General features: G+C 44.1%; 1 protein-coding gene across 6 annotated transcripts in view; it reads right to left on the bottom strand.

Annotated features, from left to right (window-relative positions):
* LOC122564952 (uncharacterized) overlaps positions 1-17,850 on the bottom strand; it is a 163,203-nt gene that overhangs the window by 83,369 nt on the left and 61,984 nt on the right. For all 6 annotated transcript variants that reach the window (XR_015760691.1, XM_043720494.2, XM_087998258.1 and 3 more), the window contains exons 12-14: positions 15,300-15,382; positions 10,774-11,498; positions 6,724-6,853 (exon numbers count right to left, since the gene is read on the bottom strand). Coding sequence is in view for 5 of the 6 variants with exons in the window: in XM_043720494.2 (XP_043576429.2) it covers positions 6,724-6,853; positions 10,774-11,498; positions 15,300-15,382 (938 nt within the window). In the remaining variant the exon portion in view is untranslated. The remainder of the gene's footprint in view (positions 1-6,723; positions 6,854-10,773; positions 11,499-15,299; positions 15,383-17,850) is intronic.

Below are 17,850 nucleotides of genomic sequence, written 5' to 3'. Positions count from 1 at the left end.
ATGAGGATCTTTGGTGAATTTCTTCAGTGCCTTTGGAGACAGTAGACATTGATGCTACTGTGCTTTGGTGGTGGAGAGTTGTGGATGTGGTGCCAATCAAGTAGGCTGTTTTGTCTTGAATTGTGTCAAACTTCCTGAGTGTTCTTGGGGCTGCACCCATCCAGGCATCTGGGGAATATTCCATTAGACCACTGACTTGTGCCTTGTAGATAAAGGATAGACTTTGGGGAAGCGGGAAGTGAGTTACTCGTCACAGTGTTCCTCGCCTCTGATCAGCTTTTGTAGCCACTGTATTTATGTGTCAGGTCCAGTTGAGTTTCTGGTCAATGGCAGCCCCAATGATGTTGATAGTGAGGGATTCAGTGATAGTAACACCACTGAATGTCAAGGGGTGTTGGTTAGATTAGTCTCTCATTGAAGATAGCCATTGCCTGACCTTTGTGTGGTGCAAATGTTACTTCCCATGTCAGCCCAAGCCTGGATATTACCTGGGTTTTGCTGCATTTGAACATGGATTGCTTCTGTATCTGGCAATTTGTGAATGGTGCTGAACATTGTGCAATCATCAGCAAAGATCCCCACCTCTGAGCTTGTCATTGATGAAGCAGTTGAAGACGGTTGGGACCAGGACACTGAGGAACTCCTGCAGAGCTGTTCTGGAGCACGACCATGTTCCTGTGTGCTAGGTATGACTCCAACCAGTGGAAAGTTTATCCCTGTTACTCACTGACTCCAGTTTTGCTAGGGCTCCTTGATGCCACACTCAGTCAAATGCAGCCTTGATGTCAAGGGCAGTCACTGCCACCTCACGTCTGGAATTCAGCTTTTTTGTCCACGTTTGAACCAAGGCTGGAATGAGTTCAGGAGCTGAATGATCCTGGCAGAACCCAAACTGGGCATCATTGAGCAGGTTATTGCTGAGCAGGTTCACAACTCCTCTCAGTCGAGAAATTTGTCTGCACCCGAGTCCTGAATGACTGACCCTTGATTCTGACAGATCCACTCTGTTACAGCTGCTCCTGACAGGGGGTCACTGGCATGGCTAGAAGTGACCCAAGTTGAACTTGCTCATCTTATTTAAGTCAGGTTACGCAAAGTACAGGAGTCCTTATAATCTGAATATTTACACCAATGGAATTTAGAATGGGGTAGGAATTTGTTTTAGATTTTAACTTCCTCTGACAGTTTGTTCAACCTCACAGAATAGTGTTCGAGAATCCTTTACATCCACATAAAGTCAGAGCCATACAATGCAGAAACAATCCCTTCAGTTCAACTCATCCATGTTAACCAGCTTTCCCAAACTGAACTAATCCCATTTGCCGGTGTTCGGTCCATATCCCTCTAAACCCTTCCTATCCACATATTTGTCTAAATGTCTCTTAAATATTGTAATTGTACCAGCCTCCACAACTTCCTCTGGCAGCTCATTCTGTACATGCACCACCCTCTGGGTGAAAAAGTTGCCGCTCAGATCCCTTTTCAATCTTTCCCCTCTCACCTTAAACCTATTCTCCCTATCCATGCCCCTCATGATTTTATAAACATTTATAAAGGCCACCCCTCAGCCTCCTATGCTCCAGGGAATAAAGTCCCAGCCTATCCAACCTCTCCTTTTGAATCAAACCTTCCAGTCTCGGTAACATCCTTTGCACTCTTTCCAGTTTAATAACATCCTTCCTATAGCAGGGAGACCAGAATTTTACACAGAATTGCAAATGTGGCCTTACCACATGTCTTGTACAGCTGTAACATAACTTCTGTAACTCAATGATCTGACTAATGAAGGCAAGCATACCAAATGCCTTCTCCACGACCATGTGTCTGTGATACAACGAGAGAGGATAGACATCTCACTGTAAAGACAGCACCTCTAATGGTATACCACACCCTTGGTACAACAGACAGGCATCGATATGTTCCTCGTCAAAGTGTTCAGAGAAGATATGACACATCTGGAACAGGCAAGACATAAATCCAGGCCTCCAACTTGAGAGGCAAAGACACTACCACTGCACCTCAAGAACTCCTTCTACAGAGAGTTGTAAACTCAGTTTAATGGGTTCAAGTCTCTGGAGCAGGACTTGAACCCACAATCTTTGAACTTAGAGGTGAGCATGCTTCCCTCCAAGCCACAGCTGAAGGCTGATACAGCGCACAGTAAAATGATAGAGAAGGAAAGTGGGTTCAAAGAAATGCAGACAGCTAGCAACACAGGAGGGGCTCCATCTGTCAGGCTCCCTAATCTTCTGGTGGGAAACACTCTTAGAGCAGGAGGTTCCAAAGGGCTGCTCAACCAACTGTGCCCGACAAGACATCTTCTCAGAGAATGCACAATGCTCCTTTGGCTGGTCTGGAGGTAGTGGAGTTCATCAAACATTATTGTTGCTGTCAAAAAGGATGATGGAATGGCTGATGCCAATATTTCAACAGAGGAGAGGAGGGAAAACCCACAGATAATGATCAATGAGCATTAGGATTTAAAATGAAACTCAACTGGCACAGTTACTTTCAGTTCATAATCAATTCTGTTAACGGTGACAAATTAACCGTGTGCTTCACTGAGCAAAGACTTCACTTATATAGAGGATCTTTTATATAGACAATCTCATAAACTGAGAGTTCTTCCTGTTAACTAGAAATTACACTTAACAAGACAGACTTGTCAGCTAGAAGAAAGTGAGGACTGCAGATGCTGGAGATCAGAGCTTAAAAATGTGTTGCTGGAAAAGCGCAGCAGGTCAGGCAGCATCAAAGGAACAGGAGAATCGACGTTTCGGGCATATGCTGTTCCTTTGATGCTGCCTGACCTGCTGCGCTTTTCCAGCAACACATTTTTAAGACTTGTCAGCTCTCTATTTTTCTCAAAACTCTACATTCAGTCTTACACACAATTCACACATTTAGACAAACACACAGTCATACAGATAAACAGTCACACAAACAAATACAAATTCACACATACAGATAGACTCACAGTCAGATTCACAAAGACACAAACAGAGACAGACACAGACTCATGGAGACAGACAAACACAGTCACACAGACACACATACACACAGGCACACAAATAGATGGACACAGTCATACAGACACACAATCAAATACAAATGCACATAATCAGACACTCACACAGTCAAATAGACAGTTAGAGTCACACAGATACACATCAGCCACACAGACAGAGCCACAAGTCCGCAGCTACACACATTTCATGTACCTTCCTTATATTAACTTTAGGACAAATGTCGCTCATTGATCTTGGACAGCTTATTTTCTGCCAATTCCCCTTCCATATATAGAATCATAGAGCAGTACTGCACAGAAGGAAACCATTTAGATCCTTGACTCTGTCCCATCTCTTTCAAAGTGTAATCCCGTCAACTCCACTCCCCAGCTCTTTCCCCTCTTTCCTGCATTTGTTCCCCTGAAAATTTTAATTGAATTCCTTTCTGAAGATTCAATTGAATCTGTATCCACCACCCAATCTGATGGTATGTTCTAAATCCAAACCACTGTTGCAGAAAATGATTTCTCCTTAAAAGAACTCTGGATCCTGTGGGTGGTCGCACCTGTTATCTTTGATTCCTCACTCAATGTGTACCCAAGGCTGGGTGTTACAGATACAAGTATGGGGCCAGGAGTCACCACTGTATTGGTATTGTGACTTTGTTACATAACAACAACTTGCCTTTAGACAGCACCTTACGATTAGTGGTGGTTCACAGCAACACCAAACAAATTTGATGTAGAGCCAGTTCAGAACTTTTTAGAATTGGTCATCACAAGCTTGGTAAAAGAGATGGGTTTCAAAGAGATTGCAAAGGAGGAAGGAAAGATGGAGATGTTTAGGGAGGAATTTGTGGATGCAGCTGAAGACTCAGTCACCAATGAAGGAGTGATTAAAACAGGGAATGCACAATATCCAGAATTGGAGGAGTGAAGGGATCTCAGAGAGTTGTGGAGTTGGAGGAGATTACAGAAACAGGGAGGAGTCAGACCAAAGGAGAAATGGAAAATGAGTATGAGAATTTTAACATTGTTGAGTTTCCAGATTAAGAACCAAGTCAGATCAGTGAGCACGTCACAGTGTCCAAGTTCAAATGCACGAGGCTTAGAAACAAGTTGACAAACTGTTTCAATTGCCTTGTTCAGTGGACCAGTGAACAGGAAAACAGAGCAAGAGTGTCATCTAGTGGACAATATATATATATATCACAGGTTTTAAAAAATACAGTATGAATGTGATTTTATTTCACACGTTTTGCATCTGCTCCTGATGCCAAAGCACTTCCCAGAATTAATTATCAGTAAGTCCAGATGTTATTGTTAAGAAGGGAAATTCAACAGTCAATCTGTGTACAGCAAGCTCCCAAAATGTGAATCACATGACCAGAGTAATCCATATTTGTAGTATTGATTGAGAAATGGATTTTGACCAGGACACCAGGGATGCCTCCTCTGTTCATCTTCAAAATAGTGCCATAGGATCTTTTATGTTTACCTACAGGGATTCAAAGTCTCACATGAAAGCTATGGTGCAACACTTCTTCCGTACTCCCCTGGAATGTCAGCTTAGATTTTGAGCTCAAGTCTCTAGCAGAGAGCTTGAACAATCTTCTGAACTGCCAACTCTAGTTGGACCATTTCCAAACAAGAGTCATACTGGACCCAAAACCTGTACTCTATTTCTCACTGCACAGATACTGACAGACCTGCTTAACTTCTCCAGCATTTCCTGCTTTTGATTCTGGTTGGATCATATTTTTCAGAAGTTCTATCACAAGGCCTAACACCTCCAATAGCTCCATCTCACTCCCACCTTATGGCAAACCTGGCTGCAATTAGTCAACAATGGTGGTTGCAATACCCACAATCCTCTGCTCCCCCGAAACCACTCTATTGTTTGTGCAGTTCTCTTGACACCTGGGTCTTCATAATATCCTGGGTATGTTTGTTGACACTCTAGTTGGAGTGAAATGGTAAACAAACTTCCCCTATGACTACTCTCTCACGTTGCTCACAGGTATATCCAGGAAGATCAATCAATCTTAAAAGTCCTCACAATTCGTGTTTTGTTCTAAACCACCAGCTTCTTGCGTCTATTCTCCAAAGCTTTACAAGTCACAGTACAAGTGACAGCAATGTTGTTATTAACATGCTGCAAATCTTAATGATTTGTTTTCAGATATACCTCTACAATGAGAGAACTAAGCTTTCCAGGCCAATGAAATTTAAAACATAAGAACCTGGAGAGGAAGAAATTGAATGAAGAAAAGAAAGGAGCTGCCTGGGCCCTGCAGAACACATTGGATTGGAGATTGAACCCCTCATTAAAAGCTGGAGTCAGCACACATTCCCATTTTAAATATGTTTGCAGGCTTCCCCAGTATCATCAACAAGTTGCATGGAGGGTTCTGGCATGGACTCAAGGGGCAAGTGGACTCTTTCTGTACCATAATAGCTTTAGAACTCTAAGTATCTTTCTGATTAATACAAGATCCACGTGAAATGGAATTGAGCTCACAATTTAAACTGCAATATTATTATCAGAATTGACAAGATTTTTTATTGTCCATAGCTCCCTTGGGACACACAGACAGGCACCGATTCTTTCTGTGGAGAGAAAGGGTATGTAAATGAGCCTCTGAGGTATATCATCACCTCAGTAGTCACATGATAGACTACTGCAAGAAGGTTGGAACTCAAGCAGTGAAAAGCAGGTAATCTGCTGCCTTATCATGATATACATATTATAGAGAAGCACTGTTTAAAGAAACTGGACATCTGGTCCAAATTCCATCTGGTTAACGCATATGGGAAAGTAAATTCTCAGCATGATATTTGGGGAGCAGGTTTGTTAGGGTAACTTGTTTTCCCTGACTGGGATCATACTCATTTTTAAATAAATCTCAGAGGTGCTATTACACACAGGTGGGACTTATACGCAGGCCTCCTGAGACAGAGGTAGGGACACTACCACAATGCCATAAGTGCTCTCGGACTGAAATCATATCATACGCAGGCTGAAAAAACTAATCAGGAGGAACTCATTTTATTTAATAGGCAGCGTTCACCCTTATCGGCCAACAAGAAGTTTTGACTGAGGTCCAAATCCCTTGTAAAGATAGATATCTGTCATGTGGATATTGCCAGAGTTAAGGGACCAGGTCTTGGATGTCATTTTGAACTCATTTTTGATGCAGAGACTCCTGTCAGAGGTCCAGAAGGTGCACATTTCAAGTCACAAATTACAGCACAAGTTGCTTAAACAAGCAGAAGGTATCCTGAGGAAGCATTTTAAAACAAAAAAAGGTTGTGTTGTTGTATTCTGGAATGTTCTGCCTCAAAGATTGGCAGGACCAGGTTCAAGAGCAACTTTCAACTGGAATAAATGTTTGAGGGAGAAAGAGACTGCAGGATAGAGTAGGGTAGAGGATAGCAGCAGTTCCGGAAGGCAACCCACCACCACATTCTCAAGGCCAACCATGGATGGGGTAATGAATAGTGACCCTGCCAGTGACATCCACATCCCAAGAAGGGAATAAGAAGTAATGAGAAAGGGCTGAGTGAGCAGCTCTTCCAAGGGTTTGCATAGATACAATAGGCTAAATGACCTCATTCAGTGCTCAATGACTTTTCAGTGACCCTCAATATTCTGGTGATTTCCAGACACCATGATATTGGGTCATTTCAGCAACAGTCTCACAATCATTCAGTACCTTCCACTCGGGGATCTGTTCTCAGATAGGACTGTTTCAAAAGGGAGCTCATGACTTTTGACCTTTCTTGTTGCTTGATGGTCCAATTCATTGAAGAATCTCTGGACACCAGTACATTTATTAACCATTTCTGAGAACAAAGGCAGACCCAGAAAAGAAGAAAAGATGGATTAAAATATTTCAGACACTTCGAAAGGCAGGACAAAATAAATTTAACAAATGATCTTTAAGATAGTTTGTAAGCAAATCTTGTTAATACAAAAGTAAAGACGTCAGATGATGAGCTATCCAGTAATGCAATTCTTTGATCAGTAACTGGAATAATTTTTCATCAAATTGACCAATTTTGGTGCAGATTCTTTACAAAGCTGAGAGATCTCTGCAAAACCTATCAATGCCGACAAATATTTATGTAGTACCTTTGATGTAATAAAATGTCCTGGGCTGCTATACAGGACCATAGTCAAAAAAAAAATCTGGCATTAATCTTGTAAAGACTGTCTTTTTACTTATGTACTTTTTGAAAAAAACTACAGACCGAAATGAGAAAAAAAATTGCTTTCAAATGGATTTACAAGGATGGCTGCACATTTCAGTAAGGAATTTGATACCTTCTGTGAGTTCTATTTGTGTAGTTGTGAGTTCTAGCAATATGCTGATGAACTATGAAGCTGAACTGATAGAATTGCAGATGCTGAAAATCAGAATCAAAAACAGAAATAGCTGAAAAAAGCCCAGCAGGTTGGCAGCATTTGTGGAGAGGAATCAGAATTAACATTTTGGACCCAGTGACCCTTCCTCAGAACACAATTAAAACGTTAACTCTGATTTCTCTCCACAGATGCTGCCAGACCTGCTGAGCTTTTCCAGCAACTTCTGTTTTCGATTTTGATTTTCAGCATCCACAATTCTATTGGTTTGAACTGTAAAGCTGATTGGTTTGCGGACTCAAGATCAATTGTCAATAACAAAGATCCCCTGTCTACCAACATCTATTAGCCAAATAGTTAAACAGTTTAAAGTTTGTGCGAAGATTTGTAGCTCGGGTGCTCATTGTTGTGGTTCTGTTCGCCGAGCTGGAAGTTTTTGTTGCAACAAAAACTTCCAGCTCGGCGAACAGAACCACAACAGTTAAACAGTTTAGGCTGTGAACAAGACATATATAAAGTAGTTCAGAACAAAAGAGAAACCAGCAGAGCTGAAAACTCTGTCACACACACACACACACACACATATTTCTCTGCAGTAAGCCATTTTAAATCAGAATCAAACATACCTTTTTTTCAGCAGATGCTGCAAGTTGTGACTTTGAATTGGATAAGCCAGAGAACTTTCATAAGTGGGTCAGACATTGTGTGCCTCTTGCAAATCAAAAGCAAGAACCAATCCAACAGATTTTGTGAACAAAAATGATGGAACTTTTCCCCAGTTTTCCTTCCTCCCATGAGTTTATTTTCCCTGTTTACAGCATGTGTAAGAGCATGCGTGTGTGTGAGAGAGAAAGAGAGAGGGTGTGTTTGTAAATAAGGGTTTTAATCTGTAGAATTTACTTAATGTTGTTTAACTGTTTATCTATAGCTAGAATACAATAACCTTTAATAAAAAGTGATTTCTTGTTTAGTTCAGGAACCTGGTCTGTGTTTTCTATCTGAAAATCAGCTAGTTTAGGGATTTTGAGTATTTATGTTAAAAACTTTAAGTTTTGCGATGACTCCAGGATTAACAGAGCTTGACTTCCAGTGTGATGTGCTACATGAGGAGGCATTATTTCTGACGCTCAAGAGCTTCATTGAAGAGTAGATTCTGAGGAGTATGTGAAAGGAGAAAGTGAGGTCGAGAAGCAGAGATGTGGGGCAGGAATTCCAGAATTTAGAGCCCAGTGAGCTGTGGACAGGGCCATGGATGATGGCTTGGATAAAATCAAGAGCTCAGAGACCTGAGGATTGGGAATTAGAGAGATAGAGGAGGGGCAAGGTCTTGAAGGATTTGAAATTAAGGATGTAAAGTTTTCCAAGTTGGATAGGGGAAAGGGACTTGCTGCAACATAACGAGCAGAGACTTGGATGTGTCAAACACACAGAGAGTGGACTGTGGGAGATCAATAATTACACTGGGTCCATTTAAACACAACTTGATCCACCTCTCTCCATTCACCCACTTGATGATCAATGGGGCAGGATGACAAGGCACCAGAGTTGTGCCGACATGGCATGACAAAGGAGGTTGAAGCTTCTGCTGTTCAATCACTGGATTTGAGAAACTAAGAACAAAATCCATTTCATCCCGGACACCAATTAGCCCGAGTCCACGAGAAATCAGAGGCATCATTTTCTGCAGGACGGAAAGTGAGTAGTCAGGCAGTTTGAGGGCAAAGTTCTCTTGAAGCTATGCAAGTGCTGGGAGGTTTCACACACAATGCTCAGCATGCTGTCAAAGTGAATGTCACATCTAGAAGTCACTGCTGAGCATGAACCTCAGGGATCAATGCAGCAGGTTATTGACTTAGAAGGACATTCCTTGAGAAGCATTCTTCCATATTGAGTGATGGAAAGAATGGTTAACAACTGGTACTGTATAAGATTGAACCCAAACTATTTGCATCGTTCTGCACTCTAGCCAATGGAACTGACTGGCTTCCACAGGCCTGGACATCGCTCATGTACATTTGCAGAGTGGTTAGAATTGTAGAATCCCTAGAGAGCACAATGAGGTCATTCAGCTCATCAAGTCTGCATCGACCCTCCAAAGAGCATCCCACCCAGACCCAACCCCACATTTACCATGGCTAATCTGGCAAACCTGCACATCTTTAGACTGTGAGAGGAAACTGGAGCACCCAGAGGAATCCCACACAGACACAGAGGGAGTGTGCAAATTCCACACAGAGGATCACCTAAGGCAGGGATTGAACCCAGGTCCCTGGTACTCTGAGGCAGCAGTGCTAACCACTGAACCACCTTGCCACCTTAATGGTTCCAGCGTCAAACTATTATCCCAGAGGGTCCATTCCAAATCAGCCACTGTAGCCTGGAACTTGAGCTGTGTGAAAACTGGGCAGATTGTGAAAAACATCCCATTTATACATTAATGACCTACAAAGCAGGAAACTGCTCAACTACCGCCCGGGTCACAACCTTCTCCCCACATCAAATGCCCCTAAACCTGGATTGGTCTACATGGGACTCACATGAGTCTCAAATTGCCTGATTAATTCCTCTCGCAAGTGGCCAAGCAAGTCACCACCCAGTTGAAAAAATAATTACTGGAAGATCTTCTCAATCTCAAGTCAGGTGGTGAACTGAGACACTCCTCTTGATTTTTGAAATTCTCAGGGAAGGCAGCGTTCTACACTTCTGCTTCTTCCCAACTAACTCAGTGTACCAGTGGGTTTCACCTTACAATGAAAACAATGGATGTTAAAAGAGACAAAATGAACCCAAACTAACAAATAATGGTCCCTTAGAGGAGCACTAGGCAGGTGTCCAAAGGGAACATTATTTCAAAATGCTGCTTTTTGTGGGGAAGATAATGCACTTCAGCCCCTGTGATCCCCATGGTCCTGAAGCCCTCTCGTGTGCCAATGGACACCATGTGTTCTCTCTCCAGTGCTACTCAGGCATAACTACAGAAGCAAGGCCAGCAGTTGGGTGTAACTACCCCCTCTACAGCCTGCTATCTGCAACCATTAATGGCCACCTTGTCCAAGACCAGGAGCAGATCCATGGAAGGGTCCCTCAACTATCTTGCAGTTTCTCTTTTCAAATGCTCGAGGTACATTAAAGAATGCCCACTGCTGTTGTATCTTATCAACTGAATCTGCGCATAATGAAGCTTCAACTTCTCAGGACAACTCAAGGGCGGGCTGTAAAATGCTTGCCTTGCTCAGAAATGGAGGCTAGTTGAGGGACCTCTCCATGGATCTGCTCCTGGACTTGGACGAGATGGCCATTAACGGTTGAAATTTTCACAAGCGGAACAAAATCAGACAGCAGAATAATTCCAGAAGGGATTCGGGGAAGGTGGGGTAAATGCCAGAATGTATTGTCCTACCTTCCGGCTTCCCTGTTGGGAGGTTGTAAATCCCTCTGGGTTTGCTGCACAATCCATGCTCTGCCAAAGATTCCAAGTCAGTCCATGGGACGTTGCTCTCACTCTGTGAAGAGGAGCTGCCCAGCAGGCTGTCCTCGGGATGGTCATCCTGCAAGGCAGGTTTCTTGTCCACCATCTTGTCCTCGGGTGCGGCAACTCCCTGTTGCTCCCCCCACTCTTGACGGAGTGCGGGTGAGACTTTGAAGTCACTCAGTGATGCCCGCGGTGACGGGGCTGGCTCAGGGCTTGGCACGTGCCGCTGCTTCAGGTCAGAGCAGTCAGTCAAGCTGGCCACAGAATGTGTAAAGCCACCCAAACCGGCCCGCTCCCGCCCTTCATCCCTACCTGGGCTTCCGGGCCTTTTCCAGACATCTGTCTCCATAGCCAGCCTCCGAGCTTCATTCTCAATGCGGCCATTGAGGGCGGTTGCCATGGAGCAGATGGCATCAATACGCTGCTGCCTATCCTTGGACCCAACACCACTGGCTTTACAGCTCATCACCCCCTCACAGTGTGCCAGGGGTAGGGGCTCACCGATAAACCATGAAAGCTGAACTGGTGGGGAGGAGCGGTCTTGACAGCGTCGATGTGATTCCAAGTCTTGAAGTCTCAATGGGCTATATTTGCTGGATAGATAATGATGGAATGGTCTCTTGGTATCATTCAGTTCCTGCTGATACATCCCACTGTGTAACAAAAGACCAATTGTTAATTTATTCAATAAACAGCATAAGGGAGCATTTGATTATACTGAGGAATCCTTCGTGAAATTGAGAATTTTGAAGAAGAACTTTTATCTTTGACACAGCTGGTGGAGACCAGGAACTCTCTGCCAATGGCAGTGATGATCAACAATTTCAAAAAGGAATTTGGATGGACACTTGTTGCAACAGAGTGATGAGGATCAACCAGGGGAAAGAGAATGACAATGGAGAGCTGTGATGGGCCAAATGGTCTCACTCTATCCCATGAGTGGCTCAATAATGTTCCATTTGAATGGGGATGGCTGTCAGATGAGTTGAGGCCCAAATGCCTTTGCAGTGAAGTTAAGATTAAAGTCTTAATTTGAGTTTAGTCTCCCCTACGTAAGTGAAGATACTGCCAGATGCTTATCACAGGGGTAAGACTGAGGCTGCAGTTCCCCCTTCAACACCAAGTTAACTGGTCTCCATTACATCAATAGGAAAAGATTTGGCACCCATCCAAGTAAAGGTCCCGGGTGAAGGTATTGATGGGGATACAGTCCAATTGCCTCACAGTGAACTCAGTTTGATCAGAAGGAAGCCATTCAGCCCCTCAAACTCTCCACTTTTCAATTAGATTGTGTCTGATCTGTATCCAAGCTCCAACCTCCAGGCTCTGGAACATTTAATACCCTTTGCCTAAGATTGCTTAGACCAGACGGGTTTCACATCATTGCGAACAGGTAAGTAGACACAGTGCTTCATTCGCTCAGCCCCAAAGAGCGGAGTCACCCCAGCACCGAAGCCCAGCCTGAGTGGGCAGGAGGGGCTGACCACTAAAAAGGAGAGTGAGTTGGGGGGTTGGGGTGGGGAGAGAAATTGAGAGGATTGGTGAAGGTGGGCATTGGAGTGAGAGGAGTGAGGTTAAAAGTGGGTGAGAGTTAGGAATGTTGAGGGTCTGAGGAGAAGGGAAGGGGAGGTAGAAAAAGGCAAGGAGGGGCTAAGGATATGGAGGGGTGAGGGCATGAGGGAGTGAATGTACAAAAGGCAGGAAGGGTGAGGCCAAGAGATGTGGTGTAGGAGGGGTGAGGGTATGAAGGGACGAGAGGGTGAAAGCAGGAAGGCAAGGGTAATAAGAGATAGGAGGAGTGTGCAGAGTAAGGTTATGAAGGGATGAGGTGTAGGGAGGGGTGTGGGTCTGAGGACTGAGGTTACAAGTGGCAGGAGGTTGCGGGTCTGAAGAGATAAAGGAGTGAAGGTATAAAGGCATCAGTGGTCAGGGTGGGTTAGGTGGACTAATGGGGGCTGAGGTTATGAGGGGCTGTGGAGGTAGGATGGGTTATGCTTCAAGGGAATGAGGGGTTGAAGGTAGGAGAGTTGAGTAGAGCAGGTAGGGGCCAGGAAGATTGATGAGGGGTTGGCAGGGACGTGGTGAATTGTTAGCGGGGCACAGCTTGGCACAGTGATGCTGCAGGACTGATTATATTGGTCATGCCAAAATCCTTTCCCTCTCTCGTACCTTTGCACCATCCATTGTCTCTTGTATCGATTGGCTGAGCTGCAAGGGCTTAGTACAGTTGAAGCAGTGAACTGCAGGGATCCTGTGGTGCAGTGGTAATGTCCCCTATTTCTGAGCCAGAAGGCCTGGGTTCAAGCTCCATCTGCTCCCGAGATGTGTCAGAGCATCTCTGAACTGGTTGATTAAAAATACCTGAAACAATGAGTGACCACTATCCACTAATCTCAATAATGACTGCATTCATCAAAACTGGAGTAACAGAAGGAGACCTCAGTTATAACAGAAAGGGTTTGGACAATCCAATTTATTACCTAATCAATTCACGAGTCTTTAATTGGCATTTGAAAGGCCCACAATGTAGCACTTCAGTGACAGGAAGTGGATTGTATCAGTCATTAAACAAAACATTTCTCTTTGGGAGTGACATGGGCTTGTGAACCAGGCTATCTCAGAGATTGCTTGAGAATATAATTGCTTTTTACACAGATTAAGTACTGTGCTCTGTGTCTTCAGCTCACACTGTGCAGGATGTTGATGACTGCCTACCTCGACCCCCTAGTACACTCACACAGTTCACTAAGCCCTCCATGGCTGTCTAGGTGGGTATTTGAAGCAGCTGCCAGGTTTACTGCAGGGTTCCCCATCCTTGATAGCTGGGACTCTTATCACGGGCCTCAGGTTGATCATTTGAGGGAGTGCGGCTCTGTCAGAGGTGCTGTCTTTTGAAAGAAACACAAAAAAAAACAAAGTCCCGTCTACATTCTCAGGTGGAAATGGCAATTTACCATCCTATTCTGAAGAAGAATAGGCTGGGGAGAGGTGTCTCTCTTCTGCAACCTGTCCAAAATCTCACCTGCAACCAACATCACTGGGAGAAGGGATGACTTAGTCTTTATATGATGCTGTTTGTGGGAACTTGCTGTGCACAAGTAGTGTACTTACTGTACCTAACCTACAGCAGGTGGACTGCAGTGGTTTAAGAAAGCAGCTCAACACCACTTTCTCAAGGGCAACTAGCTGTGTTATTGGCATTACAAGTGACTAAACTTGAAATGAAATTCATTGTCTGAAAAGCATTTTGGGACATTCTGAAGGGGAGCCTCATGCAATTCGTTGAAGTAGTCACTTGATGTGTTTGGAGCTGCCACATGGATGCTGGCAATGCACAGGATGAGTGTGATGCTCCCAACCTATATCCAGACACCAGCCTGCCCTCTATCTACAAGGCATGGGTCAGGATTGTGATGGAATACTTCCCAATTGCAGCTCCAGCAGCACTCAAGAAGCTTGACACCATCCTGTCTATTATTTCAAATATACCCTCCCTCCATTAATGAGCGTACAGGTGGGCAATGCATACCACAAACAAGACGCACTGTTGTGACTCAGAAAGGCTACTTTGACAGCACCTTCCAAACCCCAGATCTCCACCACTCAAGAGGCAAAGAGTAGCAGATGTATGGGAGCATTACCATCCGCAACCTCCTGTCTAAGAACATGTACCATCCTGACTGGCAATGATATTGCTGCTCCATTGCTGATGCTGGATCAAATACTTAACATGCCTCCATACAATATAAGGTGCCACTGAACCACGTGAACTGCAGTGCCACAACAAGGCAGCTCTCCACTATTAGGACTGGCCAACAAACACTGTCCGAGCCAGAGACACCCAAATTCCACAATGAATTAAAACAATGGCAACTGAGATTATTGAGGGAACGAGCAGCAGGAAACTGAATGATCAGTTTCTTCAATCAGGATTGCAAGTGACCATTTCAGAATACTGCACTTTCATGATCAAGGTTAATAAATTGGGCACAGATCATGTGCCATCGAGCCTGCTCCACCATTCAATGAGGTCATGGCTGTTCAGACAATGCTCAGATCCTCTTTGCTGCCTTTTCCTGATAATCCCTGACTCCTTTGCTGATTAAAAACTTGTCTATTTCAGTCTTGAAAACATGGATCTCCCTAGTCTCTGCAATCTTGAAAATGCTTAGTGACCCAACCTCCGCAGTAAAGAATTTCACAGATTCACTACCCTTGGACAGAAGAGTTCTTCCTCATTTCTGTCATCAGTGTGCAACTCCTTATTCTGAGATCATGTCCTTTGGGGGTACTAGACTCTCCCACAAGGCGGAAACAACTATTCCGCACCAATCCTGTCAAGTTCCCTAAGAATCTTCCATGTTTCAATAAGGTTCCCTCTCATTCTTCAACGAGTACTGGCTCAATCTACACAACTGTCTCTCGAATTGCAACTTGATTTTGATAATCAGTACCTTTCCTGGAAGTCTTCAGGATCTGTGTTGGCTTGTGCCGATGCCTGATCTTTAATTGCATGTGCTGCACCCACTCTCATTTCCTAGGAGGAAGAAGTGAGAAGATCAATAATAAATTTGCTTCATTTTATGAATTTCAGCATCAGGACAGATAGGAAATACAAACATTCTTTATAATTCAGCCCTCTCAGCCAGGGTACAAAGTCTCGAGTGTGTGAGTTGCCTGTCATGGCTAACATTTTAATGAAAGCTATATTTAGCATTCTTGATTTTAATCATTGCACCACTGAGGGCTGTGCGTTCAGCTAGCAGCTCTGCAATTCCTTCCCAAAAATCCCACCAACACTTGCCCCTTTGAACAAGACCTTTTGTCACCTGCCTTACTATAATGTTTATGAGACTCACGGTCAGGTTTTTGCCTTATAACTTTCCAGCAAAGTAATTTGGCACTTAATTTTTACCTGAAAGGTGTAATGTAAGTGCAAGTTGTTGTTGTAATTATATATCGCACTAGTTGGAGACAAATATAACAACAAGTAGGGATTGGCTATTTAGCCAATTAAGTCTTGTTCTGCTAACCAATTAGATCAGATCTAATGTCCAATTTGGCTGATAGCCTTACAAAACAAAAACCCATCAATTTCCATCTTGCAGCACTTAATTAAAAGTCATCATTGTAACTAGAAGAAATAGGAACAAAATGGTAGGACCCATGTTTCAAGGAATTAGATAACTTGGCTTTCCTACAACACACTGGAAAGACCAATTTCATTATGGAATATAAAATGAGAAACTGACCACAGAACCACAAGATGTTGGAGCAGAATGAGGCCATTTGGCCCACTGGGTCTGCTTCGTGATTTGATCATGGCTGATATGCTTCTCAACCTGTAGTGATTGGGACCAGGTGGATCTTATTGACTATGAGGTTGTTGATTGGGGTTGTTAACCTGGGCCAATCAGGAAAGCCTTGGCTGACAGATGTAACCAGGAGAAAAGGGAGAGGTGGGCACTGCAGGGAGTGGAGTGCTTTATATTCCCACCCCCACCTCTATTTTGATTTAACCCTCCCCTCCCCCTCCCCCCTCCCCCCTCCCCCCTTCCCCCTTCCCCCTCCCCCTTCCCCCTTCCCCTTCCCCTCCCCCTCCCCCTCCCCCTCCCCCTTCCCCTTCCCCTCCCCCTCCCCTCCCCTGTTTGATCACACAGCATTGCCCTTTGATGAGAAGGGCACTGCTTGTCACTGGCCACTCGGGTGTTTCATTTCTTCCTGGTGCTGGAAGTTGAATAAAGATTTATGTCTTTCACTGTGTCCCACCCCTGCACATACACAACATGGGTGCTGGGGAAAATATAAGCACTACCACAGTTAGGTGGTAGTGTGGGGAAAAAATAGGAAGAATGAAAAATAAACAGGAGAAAACAAAAAAAATATAACCAGGAGATTCCTGAACTGGCTGAATTATATAGCCAGTTTGTGAACTGGTATTGAAAAAAATATAACCAGGAGATTTAGAGTTTCCTTAGCTGTGGACTGACTCCAAGCTGGCTGACCACACAGCTAGTGTATCTGCTGCTGTTGGTTTCTGCTGAGGAAGAGAGATTTCTTTACTTTCCCCAAATGAAAAACAATATAACCAGGAGAGAATAATCTCCTCAATTGAGGACTGACTCTGAGCTGGCTGGCCACAGCCAGTGTACTGTGCAGTAGTAAATAAAGGCCTCTATTGCACAACCCCATTCTCCTGCCTTCTCCCCATAAGCTTTGATCCCCTTATTAATCAAGAACCCATCTATCTCTGTTTTAAGTACACTCAATGGCTTGGCCTCCACAGGCCTCTGTGACAATGGGTTGCACAGAGTCACCACCCTCTGGCTGAAGAAATTCTTCTTCATCTCAGTTCAGGACGGTCATCCCTTCACTCTGAGGCTGTCTCCTCAGGTCCAAGTCTCTTCTACTAATGGGAAGACCTTTTTCATGTCCACTCTATGCAGGCCTCTCAGTATTATGTAATTTTCAATGAAATCCTCCCTAATCCTTCTAACCTCCATCAAGTACAGACGCAAAGTCATCAACCGCTCGTCATATGACAAGACCTTCATCCCCGGGATCATTCTAGTGAACCTCGTCTGCACATCCTCCAACACTAGCACAACCTTCGTTAGATACAGGGCCCAAAACTGCTCACAATATTCCAAATGCAGTCCAACAAGAGCTTTATACAGCCTCTGCAGTGCATCACTGCTCTTGAATTGTAGATCCCTTGAAATGCATGCCAACATTGCATTTGCCTTCCTAACCACCAACTGAACCTACATGTTAACCTTAACAAAATCCTGAACTAGGACTCACAAGTTCCTGTGTGCTTCAGATTTCTGAAGCCATTCCCAGTTTATATGATAGCCTTCGCCTCTATTCGGCTGACTAAAATGTATAACCTCACACCTTGCATTCCACCTGCCTCTTCTTTACCCAATCATCAGCATATCCAAGTCTACTGCAGCCTGCCCATTGCCGCAACACCACCTCTCCCTCCATCTGTCTTGATAAAAT

This window comes from Chiloscyllium plagiosum, unplaced genomic scaffold (assembly GCF_037043375.1).
Source record: "Chiloscyllium plagiosum isolate Xiang-an unplaced genomic scaffold, Cpla_swu_hap1 HiC_scaffold_21, whole genome shotgun sequence".
Classification (NCBI taxonomy): domain Eukaryota; kingdom Metazoa; phylum Chordata; class Chondrichthyes; order Orectolobiformes; family Hemiscylliidae; genus Chiloscyllium; species Chiloscyllium plagiosum.
The sequence above is the reverse complement of the archived record's forward strand: the minus strand, read 5'-3'. Positions and strand labels throughout refer to the sequence as shown.